At 32.2% G+C, this 19,625-nt stretch overlaps 2 protein-coding genes across 2 annotated transcripts; one reads left to right on the top strand and one right to left on the bottom strand.

Moving 5' to 3' along the window:
* Nucleotides 1-1,156: 1,156 nt before the first annotated feature.
* On the bottom strand, nucleotides 1,157-2,110 carry LOC139870651 (uncharacterized). Its single transcript, XM_071858432.1, has one exon. The coding sequence runs from the start codon at nucleotides 2,108-2,110 to the stop codon at nucleotides 1,157-1,159; it is 954 nt and encodes a 317-aa protein (XP_071714533.1).
* LOC139870650 (uncharacterized) lies at nucleotides 2,109-4,442 on the top strand. Its single transcript, XM_071858431.1, has 5 exons — nucleotides 2,109-2,194; nucleotides 2,673-2,973; nucleotides 3,118-3,262; nucleotides 3,394-3,557; nucleotides 3,660-4,442. The coding sequence occupies exons 1-5, from the start codon at nucleotides 2,109-2,111 to the stop codon at nucleotides 4,440-4,442; spliced, it is 1,479 nt and encodes a 492-aa protein (XP_071714532.1).
* The last annotated feature ends 15,183 nt before the right edge of the window (nucleotides 4,443-19,625 follow it).

Genomic DNA, 19,625 nt, shown 5'->3' with positions numbered 1-19,625 from the left:
TGAGAAGGAAACCAGATATAGTGAGTTTTTGAACCACCGAACTATTGGTTGCGTGGTAAAAATTCTCCTTGAAATTTTCTCCAAGGTTGTGCCTCTAGTATCCTTCACTCTGTGTGGGCCAAGCAGTTAACCTAAAGCATTTCAGGTACGCTTTGCGCGATGGATATGAGAAGTTTCTTCCTAAGACTGGACATAAAGCGGCGTCAATTTCAATTCGTCAGATGATGTGGCCAGCTTGACGGATTTTAACCGCGCGTCACTTTTTGACGATCCAAGGCGTCAGTTAATTATTTGACAAAATCAGATGGAAGCGTGAGATGTGAGGCTGCCAATCAGATTTTAGCATTCAATTTAATAAATATACTGTATATTTTTATTATTTATTTATTTTTTCCACTCAATTTCCAATCAGATTTTACCACCTCACCCTCCAAATATTTGACACAAAAACTTGACATTTTGGATTAACGGGGGTCAAGTACAGCCACAGTCAAAAACCCACTTTTTCACCAAAAAGTGCACAATCCGACTCTGACGTCACAGTCAGGGTTAGGAATAGTCTAACGGGCGTGTGGGTGGCAAATGAGAGGATTCGATGCCATATCAACAAAGCTAAGAGCGCCATATCAAACTTTAGAGCAAATTCATTCAATTTCCATTAATTATCCAGTCTTTTATGAGTCGATCGCTTTAGCCTGTACAAGATCACATAGGAGCTCCTCTTGCGCTAATATCATTATCAAGTATATTCGGTAATGAGTCATTCATAGCATTACTTGAACTTCCTTATTAATTGCGGGTTGGATATTCGTTAGATCACTCTCCGAGGGTTTAAACATAATTTTGCTCAAGGTGTAACACTTGGAATCTTACTCAGCATGGTCGTTTCAACTTCAAATAAAGAGAAAAATAAGTCAACCAAACTAGCAATATGATGATATGAATTTGGTTTCTTGACAACATCCGCATTGCAAGCCAGAAACTTTAAATGTTCTGGGATCATAATAGTACATTCAAATACAATACGATTTTACATAAATCTAGCCATCGATAACACAAAGCTACACTTACAATACATACATACACAACATTATATAGAATTAAACCATATATAGCCCAATATGTGTACTTTCAAAGAGCCTGCTAACCTTGATCATCAAGGTGCGACAACTGTAACAATACGAGGAGCTTTCTCATCATCAGCAGCCAAATTATCGTACTCATAACCAAACCCTTCACCAACCTCAATTGCCAATTCACCGTGCAACGCCTTACAGTAATTATACAACACAGTATTTGCAGTAGTACTCTGAAGCAACAACATCATCAAGAACATCGACCCAAACACCGTAAAAAACACACCCCATCCAGTCACACCATACGTTAACAAACTTCGCGAATACACGTACACTAAAAGCCCTCCTAGTACCCCATAAAACAACAACAACGACAATGAAACCGATCTCATTCCTTTCACTAAATACGCGCTTCGCATCAAAGGCGAAAATCCCCATTTCGATTCAACAACTACAACCACAAAAGCCAGTGACCAATTCACATGGTAATATAGTACAATTGCGAATAAACCAAGACCTACCAATGCCGAAAACAACATGAAGTAAATCGAATTGTAATCGATTACAGATACAAACCCTAGGGTTTGTAAAAGCATAACACCTAATCCAATTAACATAAGGTAAGTAAATAACATTAAAAATAGTAAAGTATTAGCTACAATTACGGTTGCTACAAGCGGGATGAACGATACGATCAACGATTTAATTGCGGTGAGGAAATCAATTGGATTATTGAAGAAACCGTGGTGTGTGCTGAACGTGATTGTGGCTGTGGCGGTTAGAGCGAGAATGGATACGGTTAGGACATAGATGAGGTGGTTAATTGCGGTTTTTTGGTTGTATTGGGGGTGGCGATCGGCGGTGAAATGGTGGTGATCGGCGATATGGAGAGTAGGGTTTATGATTAGATATACTGATATAGGGAGAAAAAAGAGTGATAAAGTGAGGAAGTGTGTGTAGTTTGATCTGATGATTCGTTTTGATTCGGAGAGGACGCCGGTTAAGGTCAGGGTGTGAACTGGTGATGTTTCCATGGCGGATTACGGTGGCGGAACGGCGGTTTTGGGAAATGAAATTGTGTTGATATTTTTAGAGTGGATTTATTTTGCTTGTGTTAGGTATTTGAATCGAATGAGTATCGGCCACGTAGAATGTGGTCCAATATATATATATATATATATATATATATATATATATATATATATATATATATATATATATATATAACTCTATCTCTACTATATATTCAAATATTCAAATAAAATTTGATTTTAGACCTATAACTTGTTGTAATGTTCTTTATAAGTGTATTAGTAAAGTCATTACAAATAGGCTGAAAATGGGGTTGGATAAATTAGTGAGTTGAGAGTGCATTTGTTCCTGGAAGGGTAATACATGATACTCCATCCGTCCCAGATTAATTGTCCCCAGACAAAAAACACACAGTTTTAGGAAATCCCACTAACTTTATTTCTCCACCAATGAAATATCTTCTCTCTCCATATCCACCAATGAAATATCTCCTTTCCTTTCTATTTATGAAAGTAGACAATTAATTTGGGACATCTCAAAATAGAATACTGGACAATAATTTAGGGACGGAGTGAGTAACATTTTGGTTGCACAAGAGGTTTTAAAGGGTTATAATAGACTTAATGGTCCAAAGAGATGTGCATTAAAGATATACATTCAGAAAGCATATGATACAGTAGATTGGGCTTTTTTGAAAGATATCTTGGTTATGTTTGGATTCAATGAAAAGATGGTGCATTGGATCATGACCTGTGTAACATCAACCTCTTTTTCTATTTACATCAATGGAGAAAATCAAGGGTTTTTCAAGGGAGGTAGGGGTCTTAGACAGGGTGATCCCATGTCACCATACTTGTTTACCTTGGTTATGGAAGCTTTCAATTTGATGATGATGAAAAATATTAAAGACAACAGGAAATTCAAATTTCATCATAAGTGTAAGAAAATGCAACTTTCTCATATCTGCTTTGCAGATGATCTTCTTATTTTCTGTCATGGGGATGTGTAGTCAATTAAGGTGATTAAGGATGTTTTAGAAGAATTTGGTCAAGTTTCTGGTCTTTTGCCTAATGTTAGTAAAAGTATGATCTTCTTTGGAAATGTTCCTGCTCATGTAAAAGCTAGGATTATTGATGTCTTACCTTTTGCAGTGGGTAATTTGCCAATGAAATATTGGGGGTTCCACTTTTGGCCAAAAGATAAAGTATTGCAGACTGCAAAAGTTTAATTGACAAAGTGAGATGTAAGGTGAGTAATTGGAGATGCAAGAAGCTTTCATATGCAGGAAGGCTTCAATTAGTAGCTTCTGTTAGTGCAATGCAGTTGTATTGGGCATCTGTTTATGTGATTCCTCAAGGTGTGATTGAAGATATTGAAAAGTTGCTAAAAGGGTTTCTATGGGATCAGTCTGAGAGCTCAAAAGGAAAGGCAAAAGTTGCTTGGAATTCTGTATGCTTCCCTAAAGATCAGGGTGGGTTAGGGTTAAAATCCTTAAAAGAATGGAATGAAATTTTGCTGGTCAAGCAGATTTGAAGATTATTGACTCAAAAGGAATCTCTTTGGGGAAAATGGGTCAATGTGATTAAGCTTAATGGGAGAAGTTTTTGGGATATTCAACCTGGGTCAAATGATAGTATCGGTTGGAAGTTTTTATTAGTTTTAAGAGATAAAGTCAAGCCTCATATTTGTGTTGATAGAAGAAATGACAGAGATGAATGGTCATGGATTACTAATGATGGTAATAAGGTGCCTTTCTCTACTCAGCAAGTCTGGAGAGATTTTAGAAGCAACAAAAGTAAAGTTATCTGGCATCATGTGGTTTGGTTTAAATACTTTGATCCTAAGCATGCTTTTGTATTGTGGCTTGCTGCTCAAAATAGGTTAAATACTCAAGACAGAATGCAAAGCTGGTTTCCCAACAAGGTGTTTTTATGTTCATTGTGTGGGAAAAAGAATGACTCTATAAATCATTTGTTTTTCCTATGTGATTATAGTGTTATTGTCTGGGATTCCCTGAGAAGTAAATTGGTGTTTAGGGGTCTGCCTTATATTTTGCCTGGAATTATGAATGCTATGGCTCAATACCCTTACTCAAATAATATTTGGTGTATTATCAACAGGATTGTTATAGCAGCTTGTGTGTATTTCATTTGGATTGAGAGGAATAATAGGCTTTTTTCTCAAAAGAAGAAGGTTGCATCAGTTCTGTGCAAAGATATCCAGGATTATATTAAACTGAAGTTGATTTCTTTTAGAGTTAAGGATTCTGTTGCTGTGCACAAAGCTGCTAAAATGTGGGATCTTAATTGGGGCAATTCTTGTTTTAGTATGTAATAGGGTGTATTGTTCCTGGGGTTCTGTTTTTTGTGTTTGTATTTGTTTTTGGGCTTGGGTATGTCCAGCCTTGTATGCTTTTCAAAATTAATATAAGTTTTATCTTTGTCGGGAAAAAAAATAATATTCAAATAAAATTAAAACAGAGCAATATATTTAATTCAAAATTTTTATACCATTCGATTAAAAATTACATTAAATACCTTTTTAATCTAGCCATCCATTTTAAATTTACAACTAATAGTACAAGAGTTTTTGTAATCCCTTGAATTCAACAATTTGCTTGAAATTCAATGGACTAATCAGAGCGCGACAATCACATGATTAAAAAAATAAAAAAATTTCAAAATTTTTTTTAATAAAAAAGTTTTTCAAAGTTTTTTTTTTTGAATTTTTTTTTAATTTAGCATGTCAAATTCAATCACATGTGATTGTAAAACCCAATCACATGTGATTCTGCATGTCAAATCCAATCACATGTGATTGAAAAAAAAATTCAGAATTTTTTTTTAAAAAAAAAATCTTTATTTTTAATTTTTTTTCAATCACATGTGATTAAATTTGACATGCAGAATCACATGTGATTGAGTTTTATAATAAGGCCACTTCCTATCGTAACTAAACTATTCATCCTCTTAATCTTCCACATCAGCGCCACATCAACAACAATATTCTATAACTAACCCATAACTAAACACTCTCTATAATGGCTAAAACGTTACTCCTCTTAATATATAATGTACAAGCAATAAAGCATCAAGTCCAAACAATAAAAAGCTATTGGGACCCACAATTGCTATAACTAACATATATACTTCCTTTAAATCTATGGTGAGTGCGGGTAACTAAGGCGGATAACTAATCCGTGCCTATGGTTCATTACGGGTAATGACGGATAACTAGCGGGTAATGAACAGTAATTGACTATAGGGAGTGGTCTTACATGTGATTGGCATGCAGCATTACATGTGATTTACTCCATGTCAAATACATTCACATGTGATTGAAAAAAATTGAAAATTTTTTTTAAAAAAAAAAAGTTTTTATTGAATTTTTTTTTTCAATCACATGTGATTGTCGCGCCAAATGTCGCACTCTAATTGGTCCCTTGGACCTCAACTTAAAAATTGGATTCATTTGAATATTCCTCAATAGTACATAACTAAACTTTTACACCTTTTATTCCTAAAATGACCTTATATTGGACACAATAAAGATAAAGAAATTCAAATATTAAAATTCAAATAAATCTTATTGAAATTTAACATAATAATACTTACATAATAATATAATACGGAGTAACAAATAAATCTTATTGGAATATAACTTAATGATACTTATGTAATAATAAAAATTGAAATCAGTATGATTATATATATATATATATATATATATATATATATATATATATATATATATATATATATATATATATATATATATATATATATATATATATATATATATACGTAACTAGTTTTATGAGCCCGTGCGTTGTTTCATGACCCGTCCTAATCCATCTAGACGAATACATTACATTTGGTTACATCGCGAGGTACTTGACATCTATATGATACATTTTACAAACATTGCATTCGTTTTTAAAAGACATATACTTTCATTTCATCGAAAGTCGACGGCATGCATACCATTTCATAATATATCCAACTATAATTGACTTAATAATAATCTTGATGAACTCAACGACTCGAATGCAACGACTTTTGAAATATGTCATGAATGACTCCAAATAATATCTCTAAAATGAGCAAATACACAGCGGAAGATTTCTTTCATACCTGAGAATAAACATGCTTTAAAGTGTCAACTAAAAGGTTGGTGAGTTGATTAATTTATCATAAAACAATAAAATTCATCATTTTGATAGACCACAAGATTTAAATGCTGCATGGTACAAATGGGCCCGAATCATATACCCACCTGTAATGTACATGCGATATCTTTTAAATACAGTACACCTTTCTCGTGTATGAAATCATCTTTCATAAATCTTAGTAACCGTACACATATCTCGTGCACAAAAATAACATACACATAACCTGTGTATAAAATCATTCTCTCGATACATAACATTCACTTTTCATTGCTTTCATAGCTTGGCTTGGTAACCGACCTTAACATATAATGCGCATAATAATATCCCCAAAACAGAACATCTCGTCTGTATAATAATCATATAAACTTCGAAGTACTAAACACCACGCCCACTAGCCCTTACGTCTAGTGAACATTCTGGGTGGGGGTGTTAAACCAGGTAGCTACATTTAGGATTCGCGTCAATTAGGCGTGCACTAATTTTCAAAATTAGCGATGTTCCCTAATTCTTAGGTTACCAAGCAATAATAATCAGGGGAGAAATATTCATATCAATTGTGGCAATTATCACGTCCACATAATTCAATGGTGGCAATTATCACGTCCACATAATTCATTCGAGGAATGTTTTGCTTGTGTCTATCTCGTCAAACATTTATAAAAATATTTCATGTATTCGCAGTTCAAAAATGTATTTCAAAAGCATTTAATAAAGCAGTTGTAAAAGTAGCGCATGTATTCTCAGTCCCAAAAATGTAAAGAGTAAAAGGGAATCAAATGAACTCACCAAATGTATTTTGTAGTAAAAATACATATGACTATATTGAACAATGCATGGTTGGCCTCAGATTTACGAACCTATGTCATTTGTATATATATTAAAACGTATCCTTGTAATCAGACAATATATATATTATTATTAGTGATATAATTTTTATATTAATAAACTATATATCTTATTAAGTATATTCATTTTTATATATTTTAATAAATAAAATATTAATATAGTTTTATGATGTGTATTAAGTATATTGTTATACAAATATCATTTGCTAGTTAACTTTATGAAAATATTAAGTAAAGGTAATAATACTATTAGATTTGATGATAATAATAATTAGGAAAATTTTATATAAAATGTTAATTTTAATGATATTTATAATGTTAGTAATAATGATACTACTAATAATATTCTTAATAATAATACTAGTTTTAATAAAATGATAGATTTAAAAATTTATGATACTTCTAGTACTAATGATAACGGTAATAATACCGATATTAATAATAACTATAAAAATAACCATTTTATTACTAAATATAATAATTTTAGTAGTAGTTCATTAAATAATACTTATGTTATTAATAATAATAATAATAATAATAATAATAATACTAATAATAATAATAATAATAATAATAATAATAATAATAATAATAATAGTAATAATAATAACAATAACTTGATACTAATACTAATATTAATGATAATAATAATATTTGTGTTATTTTCGTAATAACAATAATAATAATAATAATAATAATAATAATAGTCATATTCATAATAATAATAATCATACTTATATCAAGGATAATAATAATAATACTATTAATACTTAATGATATTACATAATAATAACTAAAATGATAATAATAACAATAATCCTAAATAATAATACATGCTAGTGATAATACTATTAGTAATATTAATAATAATAATCCTAATTGTAACTATAATCATGATAGCAATAATAAATTGTAACTAATACTTTTATTAGTAATAATATTGATAATAATAATTATAATACTACTAATAACAATAATAATAACAATCATAATGATAACAATAATAATTATGAGCATAACAATATCACTTATAATAATAATCGTAATAATAATAATAATAATAATAATAATAATAATAATAATAATAATAATAATAATAATAATAATAATACTAATAATAATAATAATAATAATAATAATAATAATAATAATAATAATAATAATAAAAATAAGCTAATAAATGAACTACCTTTAAATGTTCAAAAAAATAGTAAACCGCCCATGCCGGGACTCGAACCTACAACCCCTCGTGTACCCTTTATCCTTCAAACCAGCTGGGCCATTGCCCTTTATCCAAAATATTACGAAACCAGTTATATTTAACCCATGCTCCTTAGTTCTACTTCATCTTCTTCAATTTGAAGATCAATCCAGGAATCAAATCCAATTAATAACAGTTAACCCTTTTGGATTTAGTACTCTCAAACTAAACAGAAATGGATTGGGATTATTAAATTAATTTAACAGAATATATATATATATATATATATATATATATATATATATATATATATATATATATATATATATATATATATATATATATATATATATATATATATATATATATATATATATATATATATATATATATATATATATATTTATATATATAAATATAAATTGCAGAAGTCTGCTCTCGTACGCTGTTAAAAAAAAAATTCGATTTTCAATTTAAGATCGTTTTACATAATATTTATAACATGAAAGGTATTTCAAATTATCATTAGAAACTTTATAGATCATTAATTTTTACAGAAACATCACAATGATCACTAATTTCTTTGATGAACAAAACTTTGACTTTTTAACACTAAACTTTGACTTCGACAATTAACGATCGATAAGAAAAATTGGAACTTGCAACCTTGCAGATAGTTTAAACAAATGATTTCTAACATTACTGCATTTTTACATTTTGCAATTTTGTTCGAATTCAAGGTTTTGAAATTTTTTATTAGAACAGAGAACGAACACCCCTTTTTTTATAAATTTCGTCTCTTTAATCTGTAAGTTGCAGAGGTATATTATATAGCTTGATAGTACATGATTTAACAGTTATATTGGATCCTAATTGATTTATGAAGTTGACTGGTAACAAGAATCAGACATTACAGTCACAAATTTCTTCAATCAGACAAAAGAAATAAGTAAAAGAAATAACAAGTGGAATTCGATTCTTTGTTTGTTTCTGTAACCTGATTTCGACTTTTATAAAGATTAGAGACAGGAAAAAATTTTTTGTACAATTTGATAGCTACTTGTAATCTGAATGGTACGAATTTTGTTTAACACATATATATATATAGTTTATATATAATAAATACTAATAATTAATAAATCTATCATTAATAATAATAATTATATTAATAATAATAAATAATAGTGATACTAATAATCATAAACTTTATTATATTATTACTGATAATAATAATATATTGTATTGATTTTTAATAATATTAAATATAATAATAATATTAATATTAATAATAATAATAATATTGATAAATAATAATAAATAATCATTAATAATAATTAAAATTGTAATCTTACTACTAATTGTGATATGAAAAATGATAACAATAATATTAATAATAATAATAATAATATAAAAATTCAATTGTATCAAATTTCATATTTATGTATTTTACATAATAATAATGATAACACTGATATTAATATTAAACATTTATTCAAATGATAGTAATAAAGGTAATAATAATAATATTAATAAAGATAACAAATTAAATGCATTAAATTTCATATCTATATATTATCTATAATAATATAACTAATACTGATATTAATTATTAATTATTAATATTATTATTAATAATAATAATGAAAGTAATAATAATATTACTATTACTATAACAACTATATTTTAACTTGTTAATAATATATTATTAATTATGTAATATTTAATGATCATATTATATAATAACTTTTATGGATTATTTATTATTTATAAATTATATATATATATATATATATATATATATATATATATATATATATATATACATATAATAATTATACATCGAAATCATATATATAGATTTATTTTAAACTGCACTTAATTATTTTGTATCTTATTATATATATATAATTCTAATGTTTAAATTATATTTTATAAATTTCAAATTATTATATATACTTTCACTTATATATATATACACTTTTGTTTACAAACAATTGTTCGCGAATCGTCGGAAATAGTCAAAGGGTAATTGATTACATGAATAAAGTTTCAAAGCTTTTGATACTCAATATTACAGTCTTTGCTTATCGTGTCGGAAATGTAACATCCCGCCTTTTTCCGTTAAATTTATTTTTAACACCGTCTTTTTTTTTAAATAATACCTTTCGTTATTTAAATTCGTAGTTTCCGTTGACTAACGTTCATAATAATTCCGTCATTTAATTATAACATCACTCGTTTACTCGAGCGTTTTTAAAATATTCGTTTGGTTAATTCCCGCACCCGCTTTGAAACTTGAGGGACTAATCTTGGCACTTGGCCAAATTTTGGTAACTAGTCACCACCACCTCCCACCATCTCATCCATTCATTTCTCACTTCATCTTCTCCCTCTTTTTCTCTCTTCCATTTTAGAACTCAAACACCCATCTTTATAAAATCATCATCTAAATCCGGATCAAGAAGGAAACATCAAAACAAATTACATTTTCGTGATCCTCTGTTCATCCTCTACATTTTGGTACCAATTTCATCAAGTTTGGGTAACATTTCTAAAACTCTAGATTTTCTCTAAATTCGTGTTTTTATACTTGAAATGGTGTTAGTTAGTGTCTATGGCTCGTGTGTAACATGAATATATATTTTATTTGCTCGATTTGTTGTTTTGAGTAACTAGTTTGAACATTTGAAATGAGTTTGCTTAATCTTGCATTTTGGAAGATTAAATGTTGTTTGATTGTTAAAGTTCATGTTTTAATTGTGTTACTAGTATCACTAGCTTCGTTTTGATGCGTAGGTTGATTAAGAAAACTTCAAACACATGATTATTGATTTTTATGAATTTTGGTTAGGGTTTGATAGACTTTGAAATGAACTTTTGATGCGTTGAATGCTTGTTAATGTTGTTAGTAAGTGTTTAGATGCAATGTATGCTTAATTACCTTCGAAACGGCATATCGTATGTGTAAATTGGATTCCCGAATCATAAAATACGTTTTACGAACTTGAAACTTTGAAAATAAACCTTTCTTGATCAATTGACGAGTTTTCGGTTATTGTAATTGATGTTTTTGCTTGTGAAAGGTAGTTAATTGTATTCCTTGTCAAAAGAGCTTTCCAATGATATAAGATGCGTATTCTAAGTGTTTACGGTTTGCGTTTTGTGCTAAATTGAATTTTGGATCAAGACTTGAACTTTTGAAACTGACCAGGTACCAGGCCACGCCTAATGTCGCGGCGCGACACCTCTGGCCGCGGCGCGGCAATAGCCGTGTTTGGGTTCTGACCTACTTTGTCAAATTTCGAAAAATGTTTGCTATGCTACGCACCTCTGATTCACATGTAACTTGTTCTAACATGCTTATATATGAATAAAAACCTCAGAAAAATAGTTCGGGACCCGACCCGATCCCGTTGACTTTTTCGTTGACTTTGACCAAGTTTGACTTTTAGTCAAACTTAACAAAACACTTATACAATCGTTCTAATCTTATTTTATACTTGATTCTTGCATGAAACTTGACAACGTGATTCACATGCTATATAATCGAGTCGTAATGAGCCATAGGACTAATTGAACACATTTCGCCCGACCTTGTGTCATAACCGGTTAATTGATACAACTTAATTGTTTAGGTCAAGGCTAAGCAACATTCATGCACACGTTTACTTTGTGAAGTACATTTATACTCGTGCACTCGAGGTGAGATCATAGTCCCATCTTTCAACAACTTTTATACTTTTAAATCATGGGATGAGAAACATATACGGTTTTATACTACATACTTTTACACTTTGAACACAAGTACGGAAACGAACATTCCACGTGCGGGTTTGAACAAAAAGCCTCAATTCAATTATCATTAGTTACACTTGCAGGGTGTAAACGAGAACTTATATTATGTGATCACATGGGCTTGACGAGCCTCATTCGGACGGTTCGCTACCGTTAGCGGATGAAATATATTTTCGGGTCTAGTGTATGTTCTAACACTACGCAAAGAGTGCAAAACAGTTAAGTTTGATAATTGGGTGCCCGGGATACAAATAACAACTTTTGGAATGCAAATGATTTTGATAATCATCTTATATTAAATCTTGTGGTTCAAATACAACGTTTACTAAAACACCTATGATTTCACCAACGTTTTTCGTTGACAGTTTTCTATATGTTTCTCAGGTTCATACATGGCTATTTGATACATGATTCCGCGTACACTCAAACTTGCTTGGGGTCAAGCATACATACATGCATACGCTAGTGTTAGCACCTTTGGATTCAAACAAGTTGTTTACATACTTACGCTATTTATAGCAAACCGTGACTTTCAACTTATATTATGTCGCAAGTTATTTCATTTATACTTTACAACTTTTGTAAACTTAAACTTATTGTCGAACCGTTTGGTAAACTAAACTTTGTAAGTTTTGTACATTTCAAATGAATGCGACATAATTTTGGTCAAACGAGTCTCATATAGGGACTACGACCACGTAATGGGACCTAAGTTAGCGGCGCCGTCAATGACGATTTTGTCGGGTCGCTACAGATGGTATCAGAGCTGGTTTAACCTTAGCCGTAAAGGTAGTCACGCGCGCCGGCTGTTAGACCGGGCACTCATACGGACTATGCTTTTTGGCGGGTTAATCGTAGAGGGGGTTCTCACAGTGTTACCTGTGACGAAGCATTGGCTCTTACCCCTTGCGATCCCTTGGAATTTGAGGGTTGGCAGTTTGGCAGAAATGCGGGCCGTAAAATCAGTGTCTGAGGTACACTCAGTGGTCACCAAGCGGTTAGCTGGAAAGGCACTGGGTGGGTTTCTACCCCATCTGTCGCTACAGATGGTATCAGAGCATTGGTTGTAGGGAACTAGGATGTGCATTAGTGTGTCTGACAGAGTCATTAGGACGCATTAGTGAATCTAGACTACAACCGGATAGTTAATCATTGCATCCTGACTTGCATTTGCTATAAATAGCACTTACTTGACTATTTGTGCATATATACTTGAATCTTTCTTAGGTGAACTCCATAATGGTACCAAACTTTCATCATACGAATCCGTATTCTGCCACTTCCTGGTAACACACGTAAATTCGAGATTCATGCGCGTAAGGATGACAACGACTTCATTGGTCACACTTGTCCGGGAACCCTGTCTCCCAGATTATGATTCGCCACCGTTTCAACTTACTATCGGTGTCACACCGGTGTTCCTTACTATCTACCACTTCTTGTTACTACCATCACTACTCTAGGTGAGTATCGTCATCGCTAATTATCACTACGGTTGCGTACTTTTTGTTATCATGATTCGTTACTCTTTTCGTGCCTAAGGGCATTATCGCTTGAATTGAACCGCAATGACGTGAACAATCATTTATACACTTCCCTCGGGGAACGCTTCTTTATAGTTGCACTAATTCTTTCGATTCAATACGAGTCACGTTAGAGACGTCATTACACTTTGTTTATTTTAAACTTCACGATTACACGAACTTGAATCTGTAGAGTGATGTGGGAATGGAGGTATGAGTTAGCGTAATATAACGACACTCGATCAACGTGGTTATATTACGGTAAGTCATACCAAAGTTCTAATGACACATGATGGTGGTTGGACTCGATCAACCTAATCACCACCATGTGCCATGTACATGACTTTATTCTTCTTGTTTGAACATCCGAAAACTCCGAGAATACTGATAACAACCATACCCGGGACACATCTTCGATTATTGTCGAACCATATTGATGCTTCCGAATGAATGACAAATTCTTTCGACTTCAAACATATGTTACACGTGTGTACTATCTCGTTTTCTTATAGTTTTTATAGACGAACTACAAAATGCTTGGTATGCTCACATCGAGGCGAAAACTTCTCTCGCCTTACACTCGTACTTCCGTTTAAGGAAATATTTTATCTAAATTCTCAATGGAGAGAGAGACTCTTCACACTATACTAGTATTCGCCTCGAGGGTGAATAGTCCTATCGAACATTTTCGGAAACCGATAAATCTTCCGCGGCGCGAAATTCTTGAGAAACAGAAACTTGTTCCAACAAACGTTTTCACGTCCTAACAAACTCTTTCAAATATACCTTAAAGAGATGTACCTCGTTTCGGATCGAGATCCTCGTTTCACTTCTAGATTTTGGAGTGCCTCACAAAAAGTCTCGGGACCACGTTTAGACATGAGTACCGCACATCAACCACAACCTGACGGACCGAGCAAACATACGATTCAAACCTTGGAAACCGTAATACGAATTTGTGTTATCAACTTCAAATTTACTTGAGAAAAGTTTTTGCCTTTAACCAAATTCTCTTACAACGATGGTTATCATTCAAGTCTTAACGTCACACTTTCGAGGACCCGTATAGCCGTAATTGTCGTTTTCTTAAATTGTTGAACCGAAGTAGGTGACAAGCGAACCACCGGACCCGAAATCATTCATGAAACAACCGGAAAATTTTTCAATTCCAAGAAAGGCTCAAGGCGGATCGTAGTCGCCAAAAGAACTATGCCGATGTTAGACGTGAACCTCTCGAATTCCAAGTGGGTAACCGCGTAACGTTAAAGTCGCACCTTGAAAAGGTGTAATCCATTTCGGGAAACGTAGATAGCTAAATCCGCGATATTTTTAGTCCTTTTAAAATCCTGGGGCGTTTTGGACCCGTTACTAGCCGTTTAGATTTTTCAACTCATTCGAGTCTCCGTTCATCCTAAATTCTACGTATCAAACTTAAAGGCGTGTCTTGCGAAACAAGAACTTGTTATCCTCTTCGATGAACTTACTATCAACGATAAACTCCACCTCATAGGAGGACCGATTGAAACTATAAATCGTGAAACCAAACTTTAAACCAACGTAAAAACCCCGACTGTCAAAGTTCGTTGAAATGCCCAAGGAAGTACCTTCACTTATTCGTAGAATTGGCAACACAAGATCTCGAGGAAGAAACAACTACTACTACTTCCAACTAAATTTCGGGACGAAATTTCTTTTAAGGTGTAGGTGATGTAACATCCCGCCTTTTTCCGTTAAATTTATTTTTAACACCGTCTTTTTTTTAAATAATACCTTTCGTTATTTAAATTCGTAGTTTCCGTTGACTAACGTTCATAATAATTCCGTCATTTAATTATAACATCACTCGTTTACTCGAGCGTTTTTAAAATATTCGTTTGGTTAATTCCCGCACCCGCTTTGAAACTTGAGGGACTAATCTTGGCACTTGGCCAAATTTTGGTAACTAGTCACCACCACCTCCCACCATCTCATCCATTCATTTCTCACTTCATCTTCTCCCTCTTTTTCTCTCTTCCATTTTAGAACTCAAACACCCATCTTTATAAAATCATCATCTAAATCCGGATCAAGAAGGAAACATCAAAACAAATTACATTTTCGTGATCCTCTGTTCATCCTCTACATTTTGGTACCAATTTCATCAAGTTTGGGTAACATTTCTAAAACTCTAGATTTTCTCTAAATTCGTGTTTTTATACTTGAAATGGTGTTAGTTAGTGTCTATGGCTCGTGTGTAACATGAATATATATTTTGTTTGCTCGATTTGTTGTTTTGAGTAACTAGTTTGAACATTTGAAATGGGTTTGCTTAATCTTGCATTTTGGAAGATTAAATGTTGTTTGATTGTTAAAGTTCATATTTTAATTGTGTTACTAGTATCACTAGCTTCGTTTTGATGCGTAGGTTGATTAAGAAAACTTCAAACACATGATTATTGATTTTTGTGAATTTTAGTTAGGGTTTGATAGACTTTGAAATGAACTTTTGATGCGTTGAATGCTTGTTAATGTTGTTAGTAAGTGTTTAGATGTAATGTATGCTTAATTACCTTCGAAACGGCATATCGTATGTGTAAATTGGATTCCCGAATCATAAAATACGTTTTACGAACTTGAAACTTTGAAAATAAACCTTTCTTGATCAATTGACGAGTTTTCGGTTATTGTAATTGATGTTTTTGCTTGTTAAAGGTAGTTAATTGTATTCCTTGTCAAAAGAGCTTTCCAATGATATAAGATGCGTATTCTAAGTGTTTACGGTTTGCGTTTTGTGCTAAATTGAATTTTGGATCAAGACTTGAACTTTTGAAACTGACCAGGTACCAGGCCACGCCTAATGTCGCGGCGCGACACCTCTGGCCGCGGCGCGGCAATAGCCGTGTTTGGGTTCTGACCTACTTTGTCAAATTTCGAAAAATGTTTGCTATGCTACGCACCTCTGATTCACATGTAACTTGTTCTAACATGCTTATATATGAATAAAAACCTCAGAAAAATAGTTCGGGACCCGACCCGATCCCGTTGACTTTTTCGTTGACTTTGACCAAGTTTGACTTTTAGTCAAACTTAACAAAACACTTATACAATCGTTCTAATCTTATTTTATACTTGATTCTTGCATGAAACTTGACAACGTGATTCACATGCTATATAATCGAGTCGTAATGAGCCATAGGACTAATTGAACACATTTCGCCCGACCTTGTGTCGTAACCAGTTAATTGATACAACTTAATTGTTTAGGTCAAGGCTAAGCAACATTCATGCACACGTTTACTTTGTGAAGTACATTTATACTCGTGCACTCGAGGTGAGATCATAGTCCCATCTTTCAACAACTTTTATACTTTTAAATCATGGGATGAGAAACATATACGGTTTTATACTACATACTTTTACACTTTGAACACAAGTACGGAAACGAACATTCCACGTGCGGGTTTGAACAAAAAGCCTCAATTCAATTATCATTAGTTACACTTGCAGGGTGTAAACGAGAACTTATATTATGTGATCACATGGGCTTGACGAGCCTCATTCGGACGGTTCGCTACCGTTAGCAGATGAAATATATTTTCGGGTCTAGTGTATGTTCTAACACTACGCAAAGGGTGCAAAATAGTTAAGTTTGATAATTGGGTGCCCGAGATACAAATAACAACTTTTGGAATGCAAATGATTTTGATAATCATCTTATATTAAATCTTGTGGTTCAAATACAACGTTTACTAAAACACCTATGATTTCACCAACGTTTTTCGTTGACAGTTTTCTATATGTTTCTCAGGTTCATACATGGCTATTTGATACATGATTCCGCGTACACTCATACTTGCTTGGGGTCAAGCATACATACATGCATACGCTAGTGTTAGCACCTTTGGATTCAAACATGTTGTTTACATACTTACGCTATTTATAGCAAACCGTGACTTTCAACTTATATTATGTCGTAAGTTATTTCATTTATACTTCACAACTTTTGTAAACTTAAACTTGTTGTCGAACCGTTTGGTAAACTAAACTTTGTAAGTTTTGTACATTTCAAATGAATGCGACATAATTTTGGTCAAACGAGTCTCATATAGGGACTACGACCACGTAACGGGACCTAAGTTAGCGGTGCCGTCAATGATGATTTTGTCGGGTCGCTACAGGAAACATTAAAGATTAAATTTAAATTTGGTCGGAAATTTCTGGGTCGTCACAGTACCAACCCGTTAAAGAAATTTCGTCCCGAAATTTGATCAAGGATGTCATGGCTAACAATAAAAATGTTTTCATGACCAATATGAGTTGATAAATAGAGTCTTATCATCATTGGGTAATATAGATGAAACAATTCGATTACTCGAAGAGTACGAGTGAAGCTATCACTAAATAGTGAAATAAGAAAGACATGTTTCATCATAACTTTTTGACTAGTCATGGTCGAATTCCTGAATTCAAGGAATTTAAAGAAAATCTTTGAAATCAGAAAGATTTGATTCTTCGGCGAATAAGGAAATTAAGATCTCTATAATTAAATACGGTGATCTGCCTCGATTATTCGGTCTGATATTCCCATTATAAATTAAACTTTTTCCGTTCCACTATTTTCACCATTCCTATACTTTCTTTCTTAGTTCATACATCCAAAAAAATTGTGAAAATGCTTAATCAGTTCTAATCCTCGATATTTTCCTAATTATCATTTCTGTCATCCTTCTTTTCAATCTTCCACCCGAGAAATCTGTTTACTTCTACTATTACCTTGAGGTGCTACTATTCTTAATTATACCGTGTCTTTATGTTGCTATTCGTATTAATATCTACGGTTTGTAACCTCCGTGTTGTTATTGGGCTTTATATCTTCTCTTATATCTTGGAGCTCGTTGCCTTTTTATTCTCCTCTCGACCTCTAGTTAAGCTAGTAATGGTCCAGAATTTGTAAGATTAGAGTTTCGAATGAACATAACTAATGTTCTAAGAGAGAGATTGTAATAGCACGATCTTGATTGGTTAAGTTACCAGAATTTAAGAGAAAAGGTAGAACTATCAAGAGAATATGTTCTTGATATATTTAGAGATTAGTTAGAATGTAAAAGTCGTGTAAATGGCACATGATGACGTTAGGATCTGTGAATCATCATGTTCCATTAGAAACTCAGCATGACTTACTGTAATATAATCACGTTGATCAAGTGTCATTATATTATACTAACTCATGCATCAATTTCTAACACTACTTCAAAACATTCATAATTCAAATTCGAATGTTTACAGAATATAGAAACTAACAGTTTCTTATATGATGTAACACTAATAGCGCGAAGAGATAAATGATTTCAAATAAGATTAGTTATGAAAATATCTTCAGAAATTTCGAGGATATCTATAATGAAAGATATGATGATATCTTAGAATTTTAGAATCAAATTGTGATGAAGAAATTCATTCACGATGATTTAGAGCGATTAAGGAGTAAGGTACTTGCTAAAGATTTTATCAGAAACAGAATCATCAGGATTCTTTATGTACAAGTTTAGTCCTTGTGATTTGTGCAGAGTCTCCTTCATGGTTTGCTCAATTCATTTTTCAGTATCAAAATTTTTGAGCTTTTCTAGTAGGCTAAAGCGCTTTTCAGAAATTCAGAATGGAAGATCATAATTCTAAGAGATAAAGGTTATATGTATACATATAACTGTTGATGTAGGTATGCTGTGAAATTTCAAAATACTGATTGCTGATTCTCGATAATTGGTAAGACAATTCTTGTTACAAGATGCAGATAAGTATATGATAGGGTTTTAATGAATAGATAGAATGGTTCTTCAGAGAGACTTAAGTCAATGAGTAATGAAGTTGCTAGTAAGTTTACTACTAATGTGGTGGAATATAAAAGGTTCCTCGGTAATGATGATGAAAGGCAAACTTATATATCAAGGATATAATAAGACTAATCCGAATGAAAATTCGAAGTTGACTTGCTGGAGCTGTGAC

Source organism: Rutidosis leptorrhynchoides, chromosome 10 (genome assembly GCF_046630445.1).
Source record: "Rutidosis leptorrhynchoides isolate AG116_Rl617_1_P2 chromosome 10, CSIRO_AGI_Rlap_v1, whole genome shotgun sequence".
NCBI lineage: Eukaryota > Viridiplantae > Streptophyta > Magnoliopsida > Asterales > Asteraceae > Rutidosis > Rutidosis leptorrhynchoides.
This window is presented reverse-complemented; position numbering and strand designations above follow the sequence as displayed.

Bases quoted from the DNA above. Each gene is read 5' to 3' on its own strand.
- LOC139870650 (XM_071858431.1), top strand. From the start codon at position 2,109: ATGGCGGATTACGGTGGCGGAACGGCGGTTTTGGGAAATGAAATTGTG. The intron at 2,195-2,672 runs GTATTTGAATCG...ACAATAATTTAG, and splicing joins ATTTATTTTGCTTGTGTTAG to GGACGGAGTGAGTAACATTT. The intron at 3,263-3,393 runs GTAATTTGCCAA...TTTCATATGCAG, and splicing joins TGTCTTACCTTTTGCAGTGG to GAAGGCTTCAATTAGTAGCT.
- LOC139870651 (XM_071858432.1), bottom strand. From the start codon at position 2,110: ATGGAAACATCACCAGTTCACACCCTGACCTTAACCGGCGTCCTCTCC.